This window comes from Artibeus jamaicensis, unplaced genomic scaffold (genome assembly GCF_021234435.1).
Source record: "Artibeus jamaicensis isolate MK-2021 breed Jamaican fruit bat unplaced genomic scaffold, CSHL_Jam_final scaffold_3307, whole genome shotgun sequence".
Lineage (NCBI taxonomy): Eukaryota > Metazoa > Chordata > Mammalia > Chiroptera > Phyllostomidae > Artibeus > Artibeus jamaicensis.
The window spans coordinates 4,427,616-4,449,526 of NW_026522040.1; the positions used below are offsets into that span (position 1 = coordinate 4,427,616).

The following is a 21,911-nucleotide window of genomic DNA, read 5'->3' on the forward strand; positions in this document are numbered from 1 at the left end:
CATAATATCAAACATATGTGTATATATATGTTTATATATGTGCAAATATATATGTGGGAAAGTTGCCTAACTTTCCTGTGCCTCAGTTTCCACATTTGTAAAATGGAGATTATATATCTATATAATATATTTGCAGAGGTCTAGTAAAAGATCTGCAAGATTATGTATACCAAACTTTTAGGAAAGGTTAGGAGTGAAAAAGGGACAATTTTTTTACGGGCACACTTCTATACTGTCCTAATCTCAAAGAGTATGAACAAATTTTGTAATTAAAGCAATAAAATCTATAAAAAGGGAAAAAGTAATGAGTACTCATCCCCCAACATGAGTGCCTCCTGGCCAGCTGGGGCTGGGAAGGGCCTTTGAGGCCCCCCCCCCCCCCCCGCCCCTGAGGCCGGCCACGCCCTGCCCGGGAGCAGCAGCTCTCACAGTACCGACCTGCCCACTGAGGTCTGAGTCGGGAGGGCTCCAGTCTGTCATGCTCTGGGCCCTTGGGCAAGTCCTGTCGCCTCTCTGGCCCTGCCAGCTCCTTCAGCTAAATTGTTTGGCTGAAGTTCACAGTAATGCATAATGGAGGGGCTAATTTATGAATTAGGGACTGAGTGACCAGTCAGAATGCAGGGACCCTCCCCTAGGCTCCCCACTTTACAGAGGCCTCCAAGGAGACCCTGAAGGCCGTATTTTATCATTTCCTGAGATCCAAGGAGGAGCCCCTGCAGGAAGGAGTCTGGGCTGCCTTTCCCTTCCTCCCCCCCTGCCTGTCCCCGAGACCCCACTGACAGACTAGGGCCCATGGGAGTCCATGAGCCTCCGGTGACCCACGGGGGTCTGTCCTCTCCTACCTGCAGGATCGTGTGTGAGATGGGGGAGGCCAAGCCCAGCCAGCACGCCGGCTTCGTGGAAATCTGTGTGGCCGTGTGTCGGCCCGAGTTCATGGCCCGGTCCTCGCAGCTCTATTACTTCATGGTGAGTCCCGGCCACCAATGGCCTGACCAAGCACAGGCCACAGACCTGGGTACCATAATTGCTGGCCCCGTCTGGACCTCTGGGGTCAATGCTGGGCATGGTCAGGGGAGTCCTGTCCTGCAGCACGGGGGAGCGCAGCTGTGGAAGTCTGGAAGACCTGGGTTCAAATCCCATGTGCCTGGCCTGCATTCCCAGGGCAGTGGCTTTGACTCCTGGGCCCCAGTGTCCCCTCTGAATGACAGTGTGGCACGGAAGGTGAGAGTGGCAGTTGTTGGTCAGGACTCTCGGGATATGAGTGCTGGCTCTGCCACTTACCGCGTGAACCCGGGCAAGCTGCTTAACCTTTCTGTGCCTCAGTATCGTCATTTCTAAAATGGGGGTGACAATAGTGGCATCTGCCCCATGGTACAGTTGTGAGCATGACATAAACTGGACCTCTCACTTCCGGTATCGATTCCTGTACCGTGTTGGTGGTGGCCCCCAGGGTTCCTGTGCCCTGCCCTGCACACTGGCACCCCGGCATTTCCCTCCTATCGCGCCCTCTCACCCCACCCTCCCCCTCCCCACTCACCGCCATCCCTGTCCTGTGACCACCTCATTATCGCACTTGCACCCCACTGCGCCTTCCTCTACCCGCAGTGTTACCCCCTCCCACCCCTGCACTCCTTTCCCGCATCTCCCTCCCCTTCGCATGGCCCCGAGGCAGACCTCACCCAGCCCTGCCTTCCCTGCAGCCCAGACCCTCCCTAGCCCTGCCTGGCCAGCCCCAGGCCATCTGGGTGAGGGGCTCTGTAGGGCAGCAGCTTTCAGAACCTGGCGATGACAGGGAAGCCTGAGACACGAGCATATCCCCTGCCACAGGTGCCACATCATTTTCCCACCCATGTTACCATGCAGTTAACCTCTCAGGTTAATGACAGCTATGCTGGTATAATTTCCTCATGATGCCGAGCTGCTCTGGGAAGCCGGAAACCTGAGCGGTGGATTGTATGTCTGAGCGTTACATGGCCTGCAGTCTGTCATGGGGAGCCAGTCTCCACCTTCCTCCCTCCTTTCCCTCCTTTCCTCTTCCCTCCCTCCCTCCCTCCCTCCCTTCCTTCCTTCCTTCCACCCTTCCTTCCTTCCTTCTTTCCTTCTCTTTCATCTCCCTCCATCCTCTTCTTTCTCTGTTCAAGGGACAACTGTTCATCACCTCGCACAATGCCTCCCACTAGGTATTCATTGATCAATACTTGCTTAGTTGGTTGAGTTCTATAATACTAATTTGATTGCCCTGGCCTGTGGGCATCCTGTGACAGGCCAGACCCAAGACGGCCCCTCCCGCAGGAGGCCCACGGTTCAGAAGGTGAGATGAGACTCAGGACTTGCGTGCCAGCGTGACCCTGGTGGGGACTGACCTCAGAGGGCTGAGCGTGGATGCCCCTCCCACCCGGGCCCTGCCCCTGCCCCTGTGCTCCTCCCACTCTGCTCCTTGAAAACCAGCCGACCTTACACACAGTTGTCTGTCACGAAACACACCGGAAACTCATGGAGAAGAGCACACACATGTACCGGATCTAATGGATGTGCAGTGCCATCCATTTGTCTAGGATCTGTCCCTCTACTTTCTCCTGAAAAAGGATTCGAGGGGAATTTTAAGTTAAACCCAATACACCCTGAGATAATTAGTAATAAATGTATATGTGTTTATATAGAAAGTACACACATGTGTTGCATATTATATATATTTATAATGTACATAAATTGTTATTCGAGCAGGGCTGAGATAATGAGAGGGAGAGGGAAAGAGAGATGGGGACAGACAGACTGATGACCCTCAGCCGGTATTTGAGAGGTATGGCCTGGCGTCCGGACACAGTGCGAACTCTGATGGCCATGGCCAAAGGCCGGCCACTGCAGCAGCCAAAGCAAGCACTGCGCTTCCATAGCCACTCACCTGCCTGGCACAGTTTTGATCCTGTGGGCCCTGGGCAGTGACAAAGTGGGCGGTACTCGGGACAGCCACCACCTCGTTATGCAGCTGTTTCCTCTGGGCCTTAGCAGTCTCTGCCATGTCACCAGCCAGGCCTCTCACCTCGGTGACGAGCCCAAAGGCCCCTCACCCCTGAATGTCCTGCCATCCCCTCCCATGACCCACCGAGGCGTCAGCTCCCACAAGCAGGGTGTCACCCTCACTTGCCCATTTCCATCACTGGCCTGTCGCTCAGGCCCCCAGCGTTGGACTGTGACTCAGCTTCCCCTCCTTCTGCTCCACCACCATGTCCTGGAGTCTTAATTTTCCCATTCTGTTCACCACCACAGTGGCCTCCTCAGATCCTTGCCTCTGGTCTGAACCCATCCAGATCCACCCACCTCGGTGGAATAGCATTTTCAGTAAGGTGGACCCTGCCTCAAGGAGAACCCAGGCGCCTGCTGCCTCTAGCTCTCTTCCAGGTTCCGTGGTGCGGCTGCCCTGCCCATCCAACCCTATTGCTCCAGGCTTTGTGTGGCCCGCCCCCCCTTCTCTCTCTCCTTCCCCGAATTGCTCTAAACCACATTCCCCATCCTTCCAAGTCCCGCTCACCACCCACACTCCTCAGCCTTCTCCTGGGGTGGCCCGCTCCTGCTCACTGGGGATGCATGGCGTCTGTCTGCACTGGTGCTCAGCGTTGCCTCCTTGTGGCCCTGCTCCTCCATCAGACCAGCCCGTATTTGGAGATGAAGGCCCAATTGTTGATTTCTTTGCTAGTCAACACAGTGCTTAGTCAGTTCTAAACCTCCCTGCATGTTGGAGTGTGCTAAGGGGCTTTAAGCCAAGTGCTATGGAGCCCCCCTGAAATAACGCACACCCTGCAGCTGGGGCTCAAAGCTCCCCAGCAGGTCCTAACTGCAGGCTGGGCTGAGGACCACTGGCCCAGAAGTTGTGTTTACTGAGTAGCTACCATGCATCTGCTGACATCTGCTCCCAGGCTTCACTCTTACAGTGTGTCTGCGGCAGACACTCAGAAGCCCCTTCTGCTCCCCAAGAAGGTCAGTCTTGCCTGTACGCATCTCCCCCAGGAGCAGGATGCGGCCGGATGCAGGGTATTGAAGTGAGGCTTCCCGGGAGGAGCCGATGGAAAGGTGGGGTTTGTACGAGGCAGGACACAGTTTCCCGTGTGGATCCTGCGTAGTGGAAGGCGGTTCCCGGGACAAGGTGGAGCAGGGAAATGCACCAGAAGATGGGGACAGAGGGAGGGGGAGAGGCAGGCAGGAAGGCAAGTCAGGGAGGAGGAGAGCTGTTGTCGGCCCCATGGGTCTCGGGCCTCAGACACCTGTGCCACTCTCCTAAGGAAGAGGCATCTCGGAAGAACTGCGCTGGTGCTATGCGTTCTCTCGGGAAGACTTTCAAGGAGGAGGAAGATGGTAGGGACCCCAGTCTCCTCCCAGACCAGAATCATGGAGGGCCACTCTCAGGGGTTCAGAGTGAGACTGAGGAGCAGAGGTCTCTTAGAACCTCACTGGGAAGCTGGGAAGAGACAGGGTGGCCCTCCCCCAATCCCCACAGCACCTGAGAGCCCCCCCTGCCTCCTAGGCAGCTGGCAGGTAGATCAAACTGGGCCCCACAGGAAGCCCGACTCCTCTGGAGCTGGATTCAGCTGGGGACCCCCTTTCCGGGGCCCCTCTGGGACTTCGAGGCTGCTTCTCGGGACCTAGGGCATGCTGGGGTGCTCCTTCCCCAGGAGGGCCAAGGTCAGGGGTAAGGTTCGGGTCCCCCTCAGTTTCCCTCCCCAAATCAGGCCACACTCCCTGATGCACCCTGGCCTTGTCACGGGCTCTGTCCCAGGAGCTCCCCCTGGAAAGAGCGCTTTTCCCTTCCTTCTACCTCCATCCAGGGAGCCCCGCAAAGAGGTGGCAAAGAAGGTAGGATTTGATTTCCCGTGCAAACCCACCGTGAAATATTTATGAAGCGTTTCTTGAATAATTTATAGTTTCTCACAACTTTAAAACAGTCTCCATCTCATCCTCTCCCCAGAACAATCCCGGCAAAGCCAGCAGAGGTGACCTGCTTCTCCCCCGTCAAGTCCCCCACGTGCAGGCAGCCAGGGAACCGGCTCCCCTTTCATCCCCCATCTGTCTTAACTCCCCACTTTTGATTAGCAGATCTCTTTCACCCCTCCCTCCTCGCAGCCCCTGTGCCCAAGCACACACACACACACACACACACACACACACACACACAGTCACCTCTTTCCCTTTCCTCTCTGAGGAGGTCAGCAGGGCTCAGGTCTGAAACCTCTCCCTTTACAGACAGTGGGGCAAGGAAACCTTCTGTGGGAGGTGACACCAAGTTACAAAATCAGAAAGCCGGCACCTTTGAGATAACCACTTTCTGACCCAGTTCCCTGATTTTGTGATCAGAGAGGTTAAGCAACTTGTCCCAAGTCAAACAGCGTACTCTGCACAGCACAGAGAAAGGAAGACCCTTTCCGCACTTCACTCCGCCCCGTCCGTGTGTCTGGTCCAGCCAGTAGCTGAGGCAGAAGAAGGCGTCCCTCGACTTGGCTGGTGCCATGGTGCTGCCAGGCCCGGGATCTGCCGAGACCTGTGAACGGAGGCGTGTGGACCTCAGCCCTCGGCCCCCACGCGAGTGCCCCGCGCCTGCACTTGGGCACGCGCGAGCCCAGGCCAGGCCGCGGGACTGCAGGCTTCTCCAGTGTCACAGATCCAGGCCTCTCTGTGTGCAGGCTGCCCGCCAGCTCAGAGGAGCGGAGTGGGTTCAACTTTCGATGCAGAATTCTTCGAGGGGGCAGGGGCTGGGGGGCGGGGAGAATGAAATCTTCATTTAAATGCAGATACAGTCTTCTCACCTGGGACTGAAGAAAGTTTTTTCCATTAAAATGCTAATGACAGAACACACAGCAACTCCAAGTCCTCAGCCTCCCCACCCCACCATCTCCAATTTGACTCCGCTCAATCCGCTGACCCATCTTCGCCTGCCTCCCCCCACTGGTTTCCCCGGAGCCCTCACACCCCATTGCCCTGGCCCCTGGGTGCTTCGGGCAGCTCTCTGAAGGCCTGAGGCAGGCACAGACCCCCTTCCGAAAGCAGATGCGGTTGGAGACCGGAGAGGAGGCGAAGGGCCAGAGCTCGGGATTCATCCCAGTTGCACCGCTTTTCAGCTGTGTTACCTTGGAAACTGCACCTAACATCTCTGAATGTACCGTGGGTAATAACGTGTCCCTTGTAGGATGAACTGGGTGGTTAAATTACTTATATATATTTAAAATACATTAAATTATTATATATGTGAAGCTATAAAGCCTGCCACTTAGAAAAATCAGTACCTAGCAGCTATTATTGGTATTATTACTATTATTAATATAGAAATGCAGACTCCAGGGCTCAGAACAGTTGCCTTTCCATACAAGTGTCAAAAGTCTGCCGGCCCCCTGGGAGGCCACCATCAGTACAGATTCCAGAAGGTGGCCCGGGCTGTGGGTGCTGCCTCAGGCCCGCACAGAAGCCTCCTCGGCCCTTCCTGGCAGCGTCTCAGGCCAGACCCTTCTCCACACAGACGCTGACCCTCTCAGACCTGAAGCCCAGCCGGGGGCCCATGTCCGGAGGCACCCAGGTGACCATCACCGGCACCAACCTGAACGCGGGCAGCAATGTGGTGGTGATGTTCGGGAAGCAGCCTTGCCTCTTCCACAGGTAACTCACTGCAGGGCAGGCTTTGGGGTGCAGGGCACAGAGTGGGGTGGAGCCGCCCCGGCAGCAGCTGGCTCAGGCCAACCTCTGGAAATGCTTCCTCCCCCATGGGACATGGCTGACCTCTTTGGGATGGGGCTCTCTGGGTACCCCCAGCTGTGGATGTTTGGCTCAGCCTGAAGACCTGCCAGGCACCTCTCCCCAGATGAGCCCCTGGAACTGTTGCCCAGTTTCCTCTTGGTGCCCCATACCACCCACCGTGCAGAACCTAGGCTTCCACAGGACACAGTTCGGGACCAAGAGCCTGTTCCCTCAGATTAGCTTCTCGCCAGCTGCTGCAGAGCAAGTGGGGATTGCAGAGAGCTGGTGGGGGCAGCTGCCCCAGCTAGCTACACCCAAGTCTCCAAAGGCAGCTGACTTTCTCTCCCCTGCTTCCACCATCCAACCCCGGAAGGGCCTGCCTTTCATGAGCCAGGAGCCTGGGGGCCAGGGAGGCAGGAGGTGCATCCAGTGAAGGACTCTCTGACCCCAGGAGATGTGACAGGGGGTCGGTCCCTCCACAGGCTGGAGTTTCTGCAGACAGAGGTTTTCCCGGGAGGGTGTTATGCTGAAGGCCAGGCAGACGTGAAGTCAGGCCAGGCCAGGTCTTGCAGGAGGAGGACTGTTAAGGAAAAGTTGATCGTGACCTTGGGCAAAGAGAGTTGATTCAGGCCTGTTGCAGTAGGCGCCAAACATCACAGTAGGGAAAAGAGACTCAATTCCAAACACAGCAATGACGGTTGGGGATTTACACCCAGCAAGCAGAGTAAGAGGTCAGTAGGTAGGAAATTACTGAGAGGAAATACTTACTAAACCAACCCAACAGGATTCTCACTGGAGGCCGGCCAGGGTGCTCAGATGTAGAGGGCGCTCAGCTGTCACGGGCTGGGGGTTCTTGCTCCACTGACTGAGCAGCGTTCTTGCTGAGAGTGGGGCTGGGCGGCTGGGCCCAAGGGGGAGGAGGCCCAGTCGGAAAGAGGGCTCAGGAGAACCTGTCTTTGTCCCCAGTTCCCAAAGTTTTATACCTGAGGCAGTGCTCACCATTCCCTCTGAGGAGCCAGACAAACAGGGGGCAGCGGGGTGAGAGGGCCCTGACCCAGGCCCACCCCCTTCCTGGACCCCCAGGAGTGCAGCTCCACGGCTTCCCTCCCCCAGGCGCTCTTCCTCCTTCATCGTCTGCAACACCACGTCCTCAGAGGAGGTGATGGAGATGAAGGTGACGGTGCAGGTGGACAGAGCCAAGATCCGCCAGGACCTGTCCTTCCAGTATGTGGAGGACCCCACCATCGTGCGGATTGAGCCAGACTGGAGCATCGTCAGGTAGGAGCTGCCCACCCTCCGGGTCCTTCCTCGTCTCCCAAAAGCCAAGGAGAGCTCTGGGGGCCACGCCCCACTTTAGGGACTGATGATCGGGTTGGTTTCAACACCCCGTCCCACCCCCAAATCATAATACCTTAGCCTACAGTGGCTCCCTCCTCTCCCTGAGGACATCTCTGAGTAGGACCCGGCCCTGGAGGCCCAGCTCTGACCAACAAGAGGCCGAGGCCTCTGATTTGAGTTGTGGACACCATGTACCCGTCTCAGAGTGACGGTCCAGGGAAGGTGTCGGTCCCTCCCCCCTAAACCTCGCTCCTGGCAAATATGGACGATAATTCAAGTCCTGCTGAGGAACGCAGGTGGAGGGGTGAGATCAGGCCCGGCTTCTCCCCGGCCCACTCTGGAAGGAAAGCAAGCGTGTGCTGACCAGCAGGGTCCCATTAGCACGAGCGTCCTCCTGCTCCCGCAGCCCCCCCTGCTGGCCTTTGTTTCAGCACGTGACCTCCGGTTGCCTGCTTGCTTTGTCCTTCCCACTACTGCCAAATCTCCCCAAGGGCAGGAACCGGGTCTGTTCCCTGCTCTTTCTCAGGGGCACAAGAGTCCACAGAACAGGTCTCCGAGGCCAGGGAGCCAGGTACAAGGCTATTGCAGAAAGACCCTCTGGTGCTGCCTCTCGCTCAGCCAGTCACGAGCTGAATTGGGTCATTTGCATAATTGCCCAGGGTCTCCACCTCTTGAGTGATTACCCCTGGGACTGGGAAACTCCCGGATCCCTGGGGACCCTTTCAGCCCTGGCTTGGTGGCACCTGAAGCAGGACTGTCTCCCCTCAGGTAGGGAACTTCAGGCCGGCACCAGAGTCTGCTTCTCCAGGGCCTGCAGAGGGCATCCCGACCGCAAGGCCCCTGGTGACCTCGGGGAAACCGCTGCACCAGGGAACACGTGCGGGATGGAATGAGGGCTCGGGGTCAGGAGGAGGGGGCTCAGCCCAGCCCCACTGCTTACCAGCCAGTGCCCTTAAAGGTTACTTAACCTCCCTGGGCTCAGGGTTTCCCATCAGTCAGCTCCCTCTGAGGGCAGCTGAGAATTCGGGGAGGGCAAAATGCACAGCGCAGTGCCTGGCTCAGCGCCCCCTTCCACTGCACCCCTGCATCCTCTGCCCTGCCACTGTCTGCTTGGGGTGGGGGGTGGGGGTGGGCCAGAGATGTGGTCTTCACCAGCTGAGGCAGGAGTCAGGGCCCAGTCCAGTGCAGAGAACAAGGAGTTCCCTGAACCAGGAGTCAGCAAACTCCAGGCTGGGGCCCAGATCTGGCTGTCTGCCTGCTTTTGTAAATAAAGTTTTATTGGAACACAGCCACACTCATTTGTATATGTTTTGTCTGTAGCTGCTTTCTCACCACAGCAGCCAAGCTGAGTAAGTGTGGCAGACCATGTGGCCTGGGAAGCCTGAAATATTTATTCTTTGATCCTTCACAAGAAGAGTTTGCCACACACCAGGAAAGGCAGCTTTCCTGATAAGAGACTTGGTTGTCCTCAGCAATTTTCTCTCTAAAGCCCAAACCTTATCAGTTTTAGCCAGGATCTTATAGCTGATGAGACGCACCAGGCATGGAGAGGGGAAATAGCCTGTAAAAATGTGTTCTGGCGTTTTCCCCCAGGGCCTGCCGAGTCCAGGGAATGGGCTCCTGTGCCCAAGACAAAGTCCCTGAGGAAGCCACTGCGTCTTTTAATTCAGTCCTTCCTCGTATCATCGTCACAGAAATGGAGGTGCCATCCTCCCTGGCCCTCAGCAGCCACCCCCGAGTCATGCGGACGGGAAGAGGGAGGGTGGGGGCAGGTTCCGAGTCTGCCCGGGGCTGCGGAGTTTTGCTGCGGGTCACACCTGCCCTGAGGTGGCGCACTGCAGAGTCCTACACTGCTTACACCAGCCTGGGTGATGTAAGGAATGGCGATGGGGGCAGGGCATAAAGGCATCTTGAGATGGTGGAGAAGACCGGGAGATGGTTGGGAATCACAGCTCATTCTCAGACACTGTCATGGGCAGAAGAGCTCATGGTTTCACAGGAATGAAGCGGCGGGGGGCCCGGGGACAGGTGGATACAGGGGTAGAAATGAATGTGACTGTTCAAGATTCTTTGCCCACCACGCTTATAACAACTCAACTATTGGAGACAGTAGGATTCTTCTGGAAGATACTCCCTTGGTTGAGGAAAAGGTGATTCTTCCCTTTGGTTGGACTTGTCCCCAGGGAGGACAGTCCCTGCCCCTTGTCAGCTTCACAGCCACCCTAAAGCAGGACAGTGGCATCCAGGTTGCCTTTGAAAAGCTGCACTAAGATGAATCCCCTGTCTCCACCCATCATGGGTTCTCTGGCTGACACCCCAAAGTGAGGGGACCTTGGTCCAGGAGGCTTCCATACTTGCGTCCTGGAGGAGGTTCCTGGCGTCTGGGTCTCCGCCTTCCCCACGTCCAAGCCGACTGAGGCCTCTGCAGTGGGGATGGATTCCCTGGAGCTGTACTCGGACCCTGGAGGGGCTGGAGGGGGAGGGCTGCTCCGTCAGGCCAAGGGCACGGTGAAGAACATTCTAAGACTGGCGAGGGCTGCAGTCAGGAGTCCTGGGGCAGCCGAGAAGGCTGAGCTGCAGCCCCAGCTGCCACAGGGTGTCCACGCTCCAGATGAGCTTGGCGCAGGCTGGCCACGGACATCTGGTCATCACTGTCTTCGCCGTGGCCTCCGAGAGCGCTTCCTTATTATTATTCAGTCAGCTTGTCACCGTTGTCCCCGAGAACATTGTCATGCCTACTGGTTATTGTGGTCTTTCATGTCAGAGCTCGGTCTGATTGATTATCATCGTCGCTGGCGTTGCTCTTTCTGTCCCTGTGTTTACACCTCTCCTCCTTTCTTCCCGGCCAGTGGAAACACACCCATCGCCGTGTGGGGGACTCACCTGGACCTCATCCAGAACCCCCAGATCCGCGCCAAGCATGGAGGGAAGGAGCACATCAACGTGAGTCCAGGGCTGGCAGGGGCCCTGGGGGCTGGCCACTCAGCACGCGGCTTCCCTGAAGGGTGGGGGGCTCCCCGAGTACTCAGAAAGGCTTAGCCTGGACACTGAGGATCCATCTCGAGTGACACCCCTGAGCACTGGGACCTGAATGAGGGCATTTTCACACCTCAGGCTACAGCCGTGGAGGAGCAATCGCTTCTGGGATGTATGGGGTTTTAGACCCATAATCCTCCACCCCTCTGACCCCCAGTCCCACTGCTTAGCTTGGCGACGCCCTAGTCCCTGCTCTACCCACCACGGGCGGAGCGGAGGCAGGCGCCAGCAGCACAGCTCCTTCCTCCAGTGCCCAGGCCGTGTGGTCCTGGCTGCAGAGGTGCCTGACTCCCGTACACCTGTCCTGGGCCAGCGTCGTGCTGTGCGGTGGCGGTGCGGGTGCCCGGGGGGGTGGGGTACGGTGAGGCCATGCGTGTGCAGAGGTGTGCTCCACAGTCCTGTGTCCCCTCCACAGCTCTGTGAGGTTCTGAACGCCACCGAGATGACCTGCCAGGCTCCGGCCCTCGCTCTGGGGCCCGACCACCAGTCCGACCTGACCGAGAGGCCTGAGGAGTTCGGCTTCATCCTGGACAATGTCCAGTCCCTGCTCATCCTCAACAAGACCAACTTCACCTACTACCCCAACCCCGTGTTTGAAGCCTTTGGCCCCTCAGGGATCCTGGAGCTCAAGCCAGGCACACCCATCATCCTAAAGGTAGGCTGAGGCTGGCGGGAGGGAGGAGGGGGCTTTTCAAGTCACAGGAAGAGGCCAGAGGCCTTGGGCTCCTGCCATGTTTTGTGACTGGAGTCCCTGGCAGAGACTGTGCTACGGCCCAGAGTGTGTAAACACGTGGTCTGCGTCCGTGTTGGGGGGGCTCATTCTTTTACAGGCTATGGGGGCCCGATCAGGGTGGCCGGATGCACCCTGGCTGTCTGACTCCCCAGCTTCCTATCGCCTGAGTCCAGGACCTGGGAGGCTGAAGGCCCATCCTGCTACTTCTGTGCAGCCCTTTGAACACCACAGCATGGGGTTCTTTGGAGTGTGGATTGCAAACTTGAACTTGAACTGCTATGATTCTTTGAATCAGCTGGTAGTGACTGCCTCATCTGTGTTGAGAAGGATTCTGAGGATGCATTGGGATAGGCTGAAAGAGTGCCTTGATTACAGATTTCCCACCGAGGAATCGGGGGTGACAGTATATGTACCATGATTTGGGGGGGACTTACGTAGGGAAGGGGGCCTCTCCACAGCTCACCGGCAGTTTGGAAGCTGCAGGCGGGAAGGCATGGAGCTGGCCAGTAGCTGTGGCTCTGACTCTGGGTGGGAACTGGACTTTCCTGTCCACCCAGGGCAAGAACCTGATCCCGCCCGTCGCCGGGGGCAACGTGAAGCTGAACTACACGGTGCTGGTCGGGGAGAAGCCGTGCACGGTGACGGTGTCGGATGTGCAGCTGCTCTGCGAGTCGCCCAACCTCATTGGCAGGCACAAAGTGATGGTGAGGCTGGAGGGACGCGTCGGTCCCGAGGAGACGGGGCACAGGGACACGGGGGCCTGAGCAACCCAGGTCGGTCTCAGACCAGCAGGGCTTCCCGGGAGGAGATCCAGTCCCTCATCGACTTTCCTCCAGCCACTCCACAGCCCGAGTCCCCTCCCTGTCTTACTGCTGACTTCTCCCTTCTGTACTGTCCTTCCTTCCTTGCTGCCCGGTGCCACGGTGAGGGCACCGAGAACCAGCATTACATGATGTGTAAACTGTTCAATCTGAGCAAGAGACTCAGGAAAGTATCACTGTTGGCCTGGGAAGGTCCTAATGTCGTGTTCTGTGCCTGGTCCGTACAATGGGGCACATGTCCGGGAGCCAGTCATTGATGTCCTCGCATCGCACTCTTTAGATCCCAGTCATGTGCTGTTTCCTCACGGAGATGACCGTGCTGTCATCTGAGTGAGAGGCTGTGCGACTCTTCCCGCCCTAGGGGTGGTCTGTGCTGCGCCCTCCGGACCCCCTCCCGCAGCCCCGGTGCGCCCCCTCCTCTGCTTTCACAACCAGAGACGATTCTGCTCCCCAGGGCCATTTCCCTCGTCCGCCGTGCTCCCCGGTTTGTTGGTGGCTCGGGGCTGTCCCCTTGGATGCTCCATTCCCACACCCGGCTCCATCCGCCCGCTCTGCCCACAGGCCCGCGTCGGCGGCGTGGAGTACTCCCCGGGGATGGTGTACATCGCACCAGACAGCCCGCTCAGCCTGCCCGCCATCGTCAGCATCGCGGTGGCGGGCGGCCTCCTGACCATCTTCATCGTGGCCGTGCTCATCGCCTACAAACGCAAGTCCCGCGAAAGCGACCTCACGCTGAAAAGGCTGCAGATGCAGATGGACAACCTGGAGTCCCGTGTGGCCCTGGAGTGCAAGGAAGGTACTGAGTGGCCAGGTGGCCGTGCTCCACGCTGGAGGCTGGGTGCACGTGGGCGTGCCTGTGTGTGTGAACGTGTGTCTCTCACACACAAGCAGCGGGCTGGGCATCTGCCCGCAGGACTTTATCTGGCCAAGGAGCCTGTGCCCAGACGGGTCCCACACCCTAACCAGCCCCACCCGCAAGGCCACGTAAGCCTAAAGCTTTCCGTCCCTGCTCCTCACGCTGTCCCCTGCCAAGTCAAACTGGCATCATTCCAAACCCTACCAGAGAAGTTTCCAGCCCAGAACCCTGGCCCAGTGGCTTTTACGCCCCCATCTCAGGGAGACCACGGGGTGACGACCACGACACACGCAGGCAACTCCAGCTCTCCTCCTTCAGAAGGAAGGAACAGCTGGAGGGCTGAACGCGATTTCGAAGGAACAGTGTTTCCCAGTTTGTATTTTAAAAATTACCAATGTACCATGAAGTGAAGTCAGCTGCACCAAATCCAAGAAGGAAATTAAGGAGTCAGGCTCTTGTCGCCCCCAGGATATCATTTCATGAGTCACCCTGGAGGGATGAGCTGGTTCTTCGATGGAGATTTATACACAGAGCAAATCCACCCCATACCTGGGGCTCTCCCTGGCGGGAGGTGGGTCCACTCCATCCCCTCTGAGCCCCCTTTAGCTGTCAACGCAGCATCCGCTTTGTGGGACTGTTAATTACTGCCTTTTATTATATTTACGCTGCTTAATTTTTTCTCTGCAATGTACTCTTTCCTCTAATTAGGAGTAGTGATTAGAATCTCTTTTATGTGTGGCAAGCATGAGGCTTTGACTGTTGGCGGCGTGCTTGGTGACTTGAAGGGAAGCTGCAGACTGATAAAAAGCCAGCTCTCTCCCTCTCCTCCCCGCCAGCTGGGCACCCCAACGGGGAGGGGCGTCGATGGGGGAGTGCAAAGCCAGGTTCCTCTTAGAACGTTCCAGAGGAGGAGGCATTGGCGGTCAGACAGGGAGGCCAGCTGAGCCTGGGCTGCGGCCTGGGGGACAGCCGCCCGCCTGGGCACGGGCAGGAGGAGAGACACGTGGAGCACCACGTGGATTAGGCGTGAGAGTGTTTTCCAGGGTGCCCGGAGCTGGCTCTCGAGTGTTGGCAGGGCCCAGGAAGGTGACTTCCTGCAGACTTGACCGTGAACCAGGGCATCACCCCAGCCCAGAGGAGGCCTAGCCTGGGCCCTCACAGGCCTGACACTCAGACAATCACTGGTGTGCACCCTCACAACCATGCTCATGCATGCATTCCCACGCACTCCCACAGACACACAGGCGTGTTCCTCACTCAGAACGTACATGGGTGTTCCTCGAGGCTTTTGGTGACAGCGCTTGCCAAAAAGGCTGCCTCCTCTTTCGCAGACACACACATCAGTGTAAGTTGGGCTCGGAAGTATCAGGGTTGCTCTGCTTCAGAGTCACTTTCCACGTCCGGGACCCCTGGGTCGGTGTGGCCAGAGTAGAGGTTCGGGGTGCAGGAGCGGAGCAGCACAGAGGTCGCAGCAGCCTCTCTGCGGCCAGCGGGCCTCCCCGTCGTTCTGTCACACAAGAGGCATTGGCATCCGCAAGGCCCCAAACCTCCAGCTCCACAGGCCTGAAGTCAGCGCCACAGGCGGTGGTGGGCCCAGCGCAGCCATGTGGTGTTCCTGGGATCAGTGGAACTCCCGGACACGCAGCTTACTTCCCAAGGGCTTTTCTAGAGCCACGCAGGGCTTGTGATTCCCCAACAAAAGTATTTTTCTCTGTGCTTGTGTTTGTACAAAAAGAAAGAAACGTTGGTTAGTTCATGTCCATTGATTCTTCTTTGTCATCATGTGCTGATCCATTCTGGGTGTGTACACATGTGTGTAAATGCATGCTTACATGTGTGTGTTTGTGCCTGCATACATGAGTGTATGTGTGCAGGTGCCGAGGAGAGAGGCAGGGCAGGGAAAGGCCAGGCGCATCCCCTCTGAATTCCTGCAGTGGCAGAGGGTGGCCCGGGATATGGGCTGTGCCGAGGGCAGGCTGTGGTCACAGCTTTGGTGCTGCGTAATGGCTTCGACCTGTGCGCCGGCTTCCCCTGGGCTAGAGGAGGCCTGCAGCTCCGTGACTCTCGGAAACTGAGCTGCCTTCACAGACTGCGGTGCCCCACACAGCTCATAATTCAGCACTGTGTAGCACCAACTTGCAGAAGGAAGGACCAAGACCCTCCCTGAGTATTTATAGGGAAGGAACGTATTAGTCTGGCAGAGCCCCATTCTGGCCCCGTTTGGTGATTTGGTAGCTTCAGTGACCTGCGCAGCCCAGAACTGGGACTTCAGAAGAAATTGTTCTTAACTCTTAAAAGGAAATCCACTATGAAACACAGAATTGGGAGTAGGCCCTTCATCGCTGGTACTTCCCCGTTCCTCCACCCCCACCTATGTCCCCCTGCCCTGCGCACATTTTCCAAACGAAACCCTTCATCCTCAGGTGTGGAGGTGCTCCTGGCCCGAGCAGCAGCCCAGATCTGTGGGTGGCCTGCCCCCATCCAAGCTTCAGAAGGAATTTGGCCCACAACAGACTCCCTGGGGCTGCACCTCTCTCCTGTGCCTGTGTTCTTGGCCTCAGTTACTTAACTTAAACCATCCTGTTCTTATTTCTACACACCTGAGCCCCATTGCTCATGCCCCCCAGGGGCCTGGGTGGGGTTCTGAGTGTTGCAAATGGGCGGTAGCTCTTGGGCCCGCCCCACCCAGGCGTCTCACAAGCTTCTCTTGTGCCAGCCTTTGCCGAGCTGCAGACAGACATCCACGAGTTGACCAGTGACCTGGACGGGGCAGGGATTCCCTTCCTGGACTACAGAACCTACACCATGCGGGTCCTCTTTCCGGGAATTGAAGACCATCCTGTCCTCCGGGACCTTGAGGTGAGAGCCCTACCTGTGACCTAGCGCTTCTCCATCACAGTGTCAGCACAGAGGAAGATGCAGGTGACCTTCCAGTCGAGCCACCTTCTCCAGAGGCGAGAAAGCCGAGGTCAAGGAGGGGGTGCACGTTGCCCAAAGACCCCCACTTTTCAGCAGCAGCCAGTCCCTCTGGGAGGAGATAGGGCCAAGCCCGGGAACCTCAGAGCAGAGGTGGGAGTAAGGCTTTGGGACTTAGGGGTCATGGATTCCTTGAGAATTGAATACAAGACCCTCTCCTCAGAAAAACTGTGCGTATTCACAGAAATGAGAAATCTGGCAGACAAATGTTGGGAGTTCATGGACCCTTATTTAAGGAACTGTGATCTGATGATTTCACCACTTAGTTGGGGCTCAATAAATCCACGTGGAGAAGATAAATGGCACTCGGGGGAGGGAGGTGGGGAGTGAGTGACAAGCGCCTTGCTCTCTTTTGCACCAGCAGGGACCTCATCTTCCGATCATTTCATCCCCCTTCCTGTCTAGCGTAGGGTCTGGCTCGCGTATATAGTCACACTGCCCTTCGTTCCTAAAGGGATTTGGAATGAATTATAAAGGCAAGTACCCGGGAAAAGTGAAAAACATAAATGAGGAAACCCGGGCGAAATAACAACCGTAAGGAATACTCACTATTTATTCATGGACTGCTGAGCAGCCCAGATTTGAGTACCCGGATGCATGCCTGCCCCTAGCTGCCCGAGAGCCCTCCAAAGTGGGCGGCAACACCAGGGGCACAGAGAACTCTGGGCCCCACGGCCAGGAGGGGGTGGGCCGGGATTCGAGCCGCGGTGGTCAGACTCCAGAGGCCACCCTCCCAACAACAAGCCTGTGCATTCGACTTCCAAGGTGCTACATCAGTGTCATGTCTTACGGCTCTGGATACTTATTAGGATGGATGGGAGATTGTGGCCAAAGTAGCAACAGAAAATAAGACTAGTTCCAAGATTTATATGGTCCATAAAAGAAAGCAGAGCCATCACTCAGGAGTTGTGCATCTTTGCAGGTACTGGCCAGAGGGGATGTTGGCATGACTTCTGTAAAGAGCTGTGCACTTACGTGGGAACTTCCACTTTGATGGGCCCCGAGATAAATCACCTGTGTCCTACTGTGGCCTTACTCCTCGTCTGGCCCCTTAAAATGTCCCCTTCAGCCTGAACACCCTCTTGTTTCCCTTGCCTTTATTGTGGAGATGGGCTTTCTGGTCCCAGTCTTTCTTGCAAAGCAGTTCATGGCCAGCTTTACCCATGGCCCTGAGTTGGAGCCCCCATGCTAGCTAACGATTGGGCATGCGCTCTGAATCTAGCAAGTTACGCTGCCTTGTTTTTTTTAATTTTGGTAAAATAAGCATAAAACTTCAACCATTTTTTTATCCTCACCTGAGGGCATTTCTTTTTCCATTGCTTTCAGGGAGAGAGAAAGTGGGGGTGGGGAGATAAAGAATCCATGTTTGCCTTCTCGCACGTGCCCTTACTGGGGATTGAACCTCTGACCCCTCAGTCCATGGGCGACTCTCCAAGCACCAGAGCCACACCAGCCAGAGCTCAGCCATTTTTAAATGTGCAGATCAGTGGCACTAAGTCATGAACATTGTTGTGCTGCCATCTCCACCATCGGCTCCAGAACCTTTGCGTCTTCCCCGGCTGAAACTCTACGCCCATCAAGGAGTCACTCCCCATTGCCCCTCCCCCGGCTACTGACAACCCCCCTGACCATCTACCTTCTGTCCCTATGAATTCGCCTACTCTGGGTACTTCATTCAACTGGAATCATACAGTGTTTGTCCTCTAGGGACTGGTTTACTTAGCAGAGTGTTCTCGGGGTTTGCCGGTGTTGCAGCCCGTGACAGAACTTTCCATTTCAAGGCTGAATCAGAGCCCCTCTCGTGCGGCAGGCTTCGGTTACCCACTCCCCAGCGCTGGGCACTTGGGGGGCTTCCCCCTTCCGGCTGTTGCAGCAATGCTGCTTTGAGGGCACAGACATCTTCCTGAGAGCCTGCTTCCAATCTTTGGGGATATACACAGTACATGTGACTTCTTCATTTCCATTAAACTCACAAATTAATTGCTTGCAGGCAAAAATCAACTTTTACTGTTTTGCATTAGCCTGAGGTATGTGAGACCCAGCCTCCCAGAAGAGTTCAGGGAGCTTGTGTGGGTCATCGTGTTCTCATTTCTTTCCAGCTCCTCTTTGCCACCAGAAGAGTTTCTCCCTCCTGGTTTCCTGGGTGTAGAGACATCCCCAGGGAACCCACAACTCATCCAAAGCAGTGTTTTCCAGCCTCTTCAGCCATGGGGGACTTGCCTGCTGGTTGGGCAGGAGAGGCAGATGTGTGTGAAGAAGGAGGTGTCTCCTGGCTACGGGCGGCCCACCAGACCCCCTGGGACCACCTTGGTGGGGTCCGCACTTGGGGAGGTGGCTGCCCAGGCACCGGTCACACACCCATCCTTTAGAAACAGAAAGCAAACAGTAACCACACACTCCATTTGCAGCCTATCATTGCCTCCTAAACTCTACCCTATTGGGTTACAATTAAAATTTACTATTCAGTTTTATACTCACAGACTTCGACTAAATGATCGAACCATCTGGTGAATAAAGAAAGTCTTGTTTCAGAGTGGCATTTGCGTAGGGGGCAGGGTGGCAAGTTACAAAGGGGAATTGTTTTGGATACTCTTTACCGAGATAATTCACTGCCATCTCCCCTTTCATAAAATGGGGACAAATCCCTGCCTTCTGCACCCTGAGACACTGTGCCAATGGCCCGCATATCTGGGAGACCCTGGGGGGAGGGTCCGTGAAGAGCAGCCCGAGAAGTAGGAGCAGCAGGTAATAAAACTGCCGTTTAAGTGCACCCCGCGTGCACCAAGCGCTTTACATACATTATCTTATTTAATGCCCATAAAACATTATGACACAGGCGCTCATATTCTCATTTTATAGATGAGGGAACAGAGCCCAGAGGTGATGGAGCTTTCTTGCACACAGGAGTCGGTCTCTCTGAGTCTAAACCCCAGGCTGCTGGAGACGCTGTTTCTCCACGGGTCCCAGGGCCTCGCTGCCCAGAGGCGAGTGCAGCCGCAGCAGGAGGTCCAGAGCACGTCCTCACACCAGATGTACCCTCTGGCCAGCACTGCGTCCTCGTCCTCTCCAGGTGCCACGGTGCCAATCCTGCACATGGGTCCCCTGTCCTCGATGGCCAGCCTGAGTGCTGAGGGGCCCGAGAGGCTGCAGGGAGGACTCAGTGCTGGCTTCCAGTCACCTCCCAGACCCAGAGTAGGATTAGACATGGCCAGGGGTGGAGACGGTGGGAGGGGGCCTGTTGTTGGGAATCCGTCACTACCCTTCACCCGCCGGCTGGCCTAGGAACGATGGCAGTAGCTTCTCTGAGAAGCTGTTTAGGGAGCACACTCCGCCTTGTGAGGTCCTCAGAAGGCTGAGCTGGAACAGTACAAACCACGTGCCAACACGGCACACGGCACATGGCACATGGTGGGCGCCCAAGAAATGGCATTGCCTGTTATTATTAGGACAAGTTGTGGAGATGCTGTTCTGGGGGGGTTGATGGACAAAGGAAGTAAAATGTGTGCAGTCACAGAGCCGTGAGGGTGACCGATGGGGGACACACAGCTGGGCACCCAGAGGCCCAGCTGATGGCAAGGCACGGCTGCCCAGTCTCTGTACTCCCTCCCTTTTCAGCACCTGTGGAGTGGAGAAGCGGGGAGACCAAGCAGGAGGCCAGCCGAGGCCTCGGGGAATGTGGGGTTGGCCGGGATGAGCTGCAGGGGGCCTGGCCAGCACGCCCCGGCTCTGGCAAGTTCCCATCTCTCCTGGTCTTCCAAGTACCAGCACCAAAGCATGGGAAATGGAAAGAGATCTGACTTGGAAACGCATGTGAGCGCCCAGCTTCCTGACCTGTGGGAGCTGCCAATGCCAGGCATCTGAGGTTCAAGGAGAGTGCTTCTCTCGGGGCCCAGGCTTAGACCCATAGGGCCCCTGCCCCGAAACAGGCTTCTGGCTGACCATTCAAGAGCAGTGCCCGGGTCTGACTGGTCTCTGCCTCCAGGAGGCACCTTGCCCTGAGCCCGGACCCTAGAGGCCTCCCTGAATGAGTGGCATAAATGTTCAGGCTCCGAATCTTCCACCTTGTGGGCTTTGGGCAAGGAGGGCTTTCGCTGCCTGGCTCGTCTTCCCCAGTTTAAAACCTCTAGAGAAAAGCAGGATAAAATCGCTGCCATTCAGCCACTCGACTGTGTGTCAGGCTGTGCACTGCAGGCCTGGTCCTCAGCGCTCCCCGGGGCCCCAGGAGACTCCTGGCACTAGATAAGGACTTGATGGCAACATCCAGGTGGGCGCTGGCTGTGGTGGGTGAGTGGCGGTGTGGGATGGTCAGCAGTGTGCTCAGCCTACCCCGTGGGGCATGGCTGGGGCCCCGCCAGCCTCTCCCTCTCAGGTGGCAGTCAGACCCCCCGGTGTCCCCCGCAGGTACCGGGCTACCGGCAGGAGCGCGTGGAGAAAGGCCTGAAGCTGTTCGCCCAGCTCATCAACAACAAGGTGTTCCTGCTGTCCTTCATCCGCACGCTCGAGTCCCAGCGCAGCTTCTCCATGCGCGACCGCGGCAACGTGGCCTCGCTCATCATGACGGTGCTGCAGAGCAAGCTGGAGTACGCCACCGACGTGCTGAAGCAGCTGCTGGCCGACCTCATCGACAAGAACCTGGAGAGCAAGAACCACCCCAAGCTGCTGCTGAGGAGGTGAGAGGCGGACCCAGGGGTGGCAGGGGCGGCACAGGTCGGAGAGCCCCTGCCCCAGCCCACCCAGCTGGGCCCTCCTGCCTCCCAGGGAGACCAGGGTGGAGCTTCCAGAAGGAGCTGCCAAGTCCCCCGAGGATAGGAACCCACTGGCCTATAGGCCAGGGGCATCACAGCTTCTTGGAAGAGCCCATGCATCATGCTGGTGCAGATAACTGGCCACTGCCCATCTGCTCAGCCTGTTGTTAATCTGCCCCTGTGTCTACTCTGCATCCTTCGCTCTTTGTCCTTCCGCTCCCCTGACTTGGACCTTTTTACTGGAATTCTTCTCCTGTGGAATCTTCAGAGGTCTTTTTTGCACCCCCTGGCTTTCTCTAAATCAGAACTTAATTTAGGAGACACACCCAAGACCTCTCTGGACCCCCGCCTCGCCATCTCAGGATGGGAAGCGTTAGCCGCCCCCGCCACGAGCACTGCTCTCTGTCTACTCTTGATCTCTGTGAGCTGCACGTGACTACTTAAATCTAAAGTAATTGAAAGTGAATAAAATTTCAAGCCGCTCCAGAGCTGATTGGAAGTGCAGCATCTCAGGTCCCTGCCCATACACAGGGTTCAGAATCTGCATCCCAACCGGAAACCTAGGGGATCTGAATGCATACCAACATTTGAGAAATACGGTCCAGCCTGTGTTTGAACTAAAACCCTTCAGTAGCAACTGGGCTGCAGCAAGAATTTCCTGGCACCTGTTCGAGGGTCTGCACAGTCCA

The 21,911-nt window shown here is 56.8% G+C and overlaps 1 protein-coding gene across 3 annotated transcripts in view; it reads left to right on the top strand.

Annotated features, from left to right (window-relative positions):
- Nucleotides 1-21,911, top strand: part of PLXNA4 (plexin A4) — a 440,676-nt gene that overhangs the window by 380,896 nt on the left and 37,869 nt on the right. For all 3 annotated transcript variants that reach the window (XM_053657100.1, XM_037165822.2, XM_053657101.1), the window contains exons 14-22: nt 849-966; nt 6,503-6,639; nt 7,831-7,995; nt 10,905-10,998; nt 11,507-11,746; nt 12,382-12,528; nt 13,207-13,441; nt 16,218-16,360; nt 20,879-21,147. In XM_053657100.1, the coding sequence (XP_053513075.1) occupies nt 849-966; nt 6,503-6,639; nt 7,831-7,995; nt 10,905-10,998; nt 11,507-11,746; nt 12,382-12,528; nt 13,207-13,441; nt 16,218-16,360; nt 20,879-21,147 (1,548 nt within the window). The remainder of the gene's footprint in view (nt 1-848; nt 967-6,502; nt 6,640-7,830; nt 7,996-10,904; nt 10,999-11,506; nt 11,747-12,381; nt 12,529-13,206; nt 13,442-16,217; nt 16,361-20,878; nt 21,148-21,911) is intronic.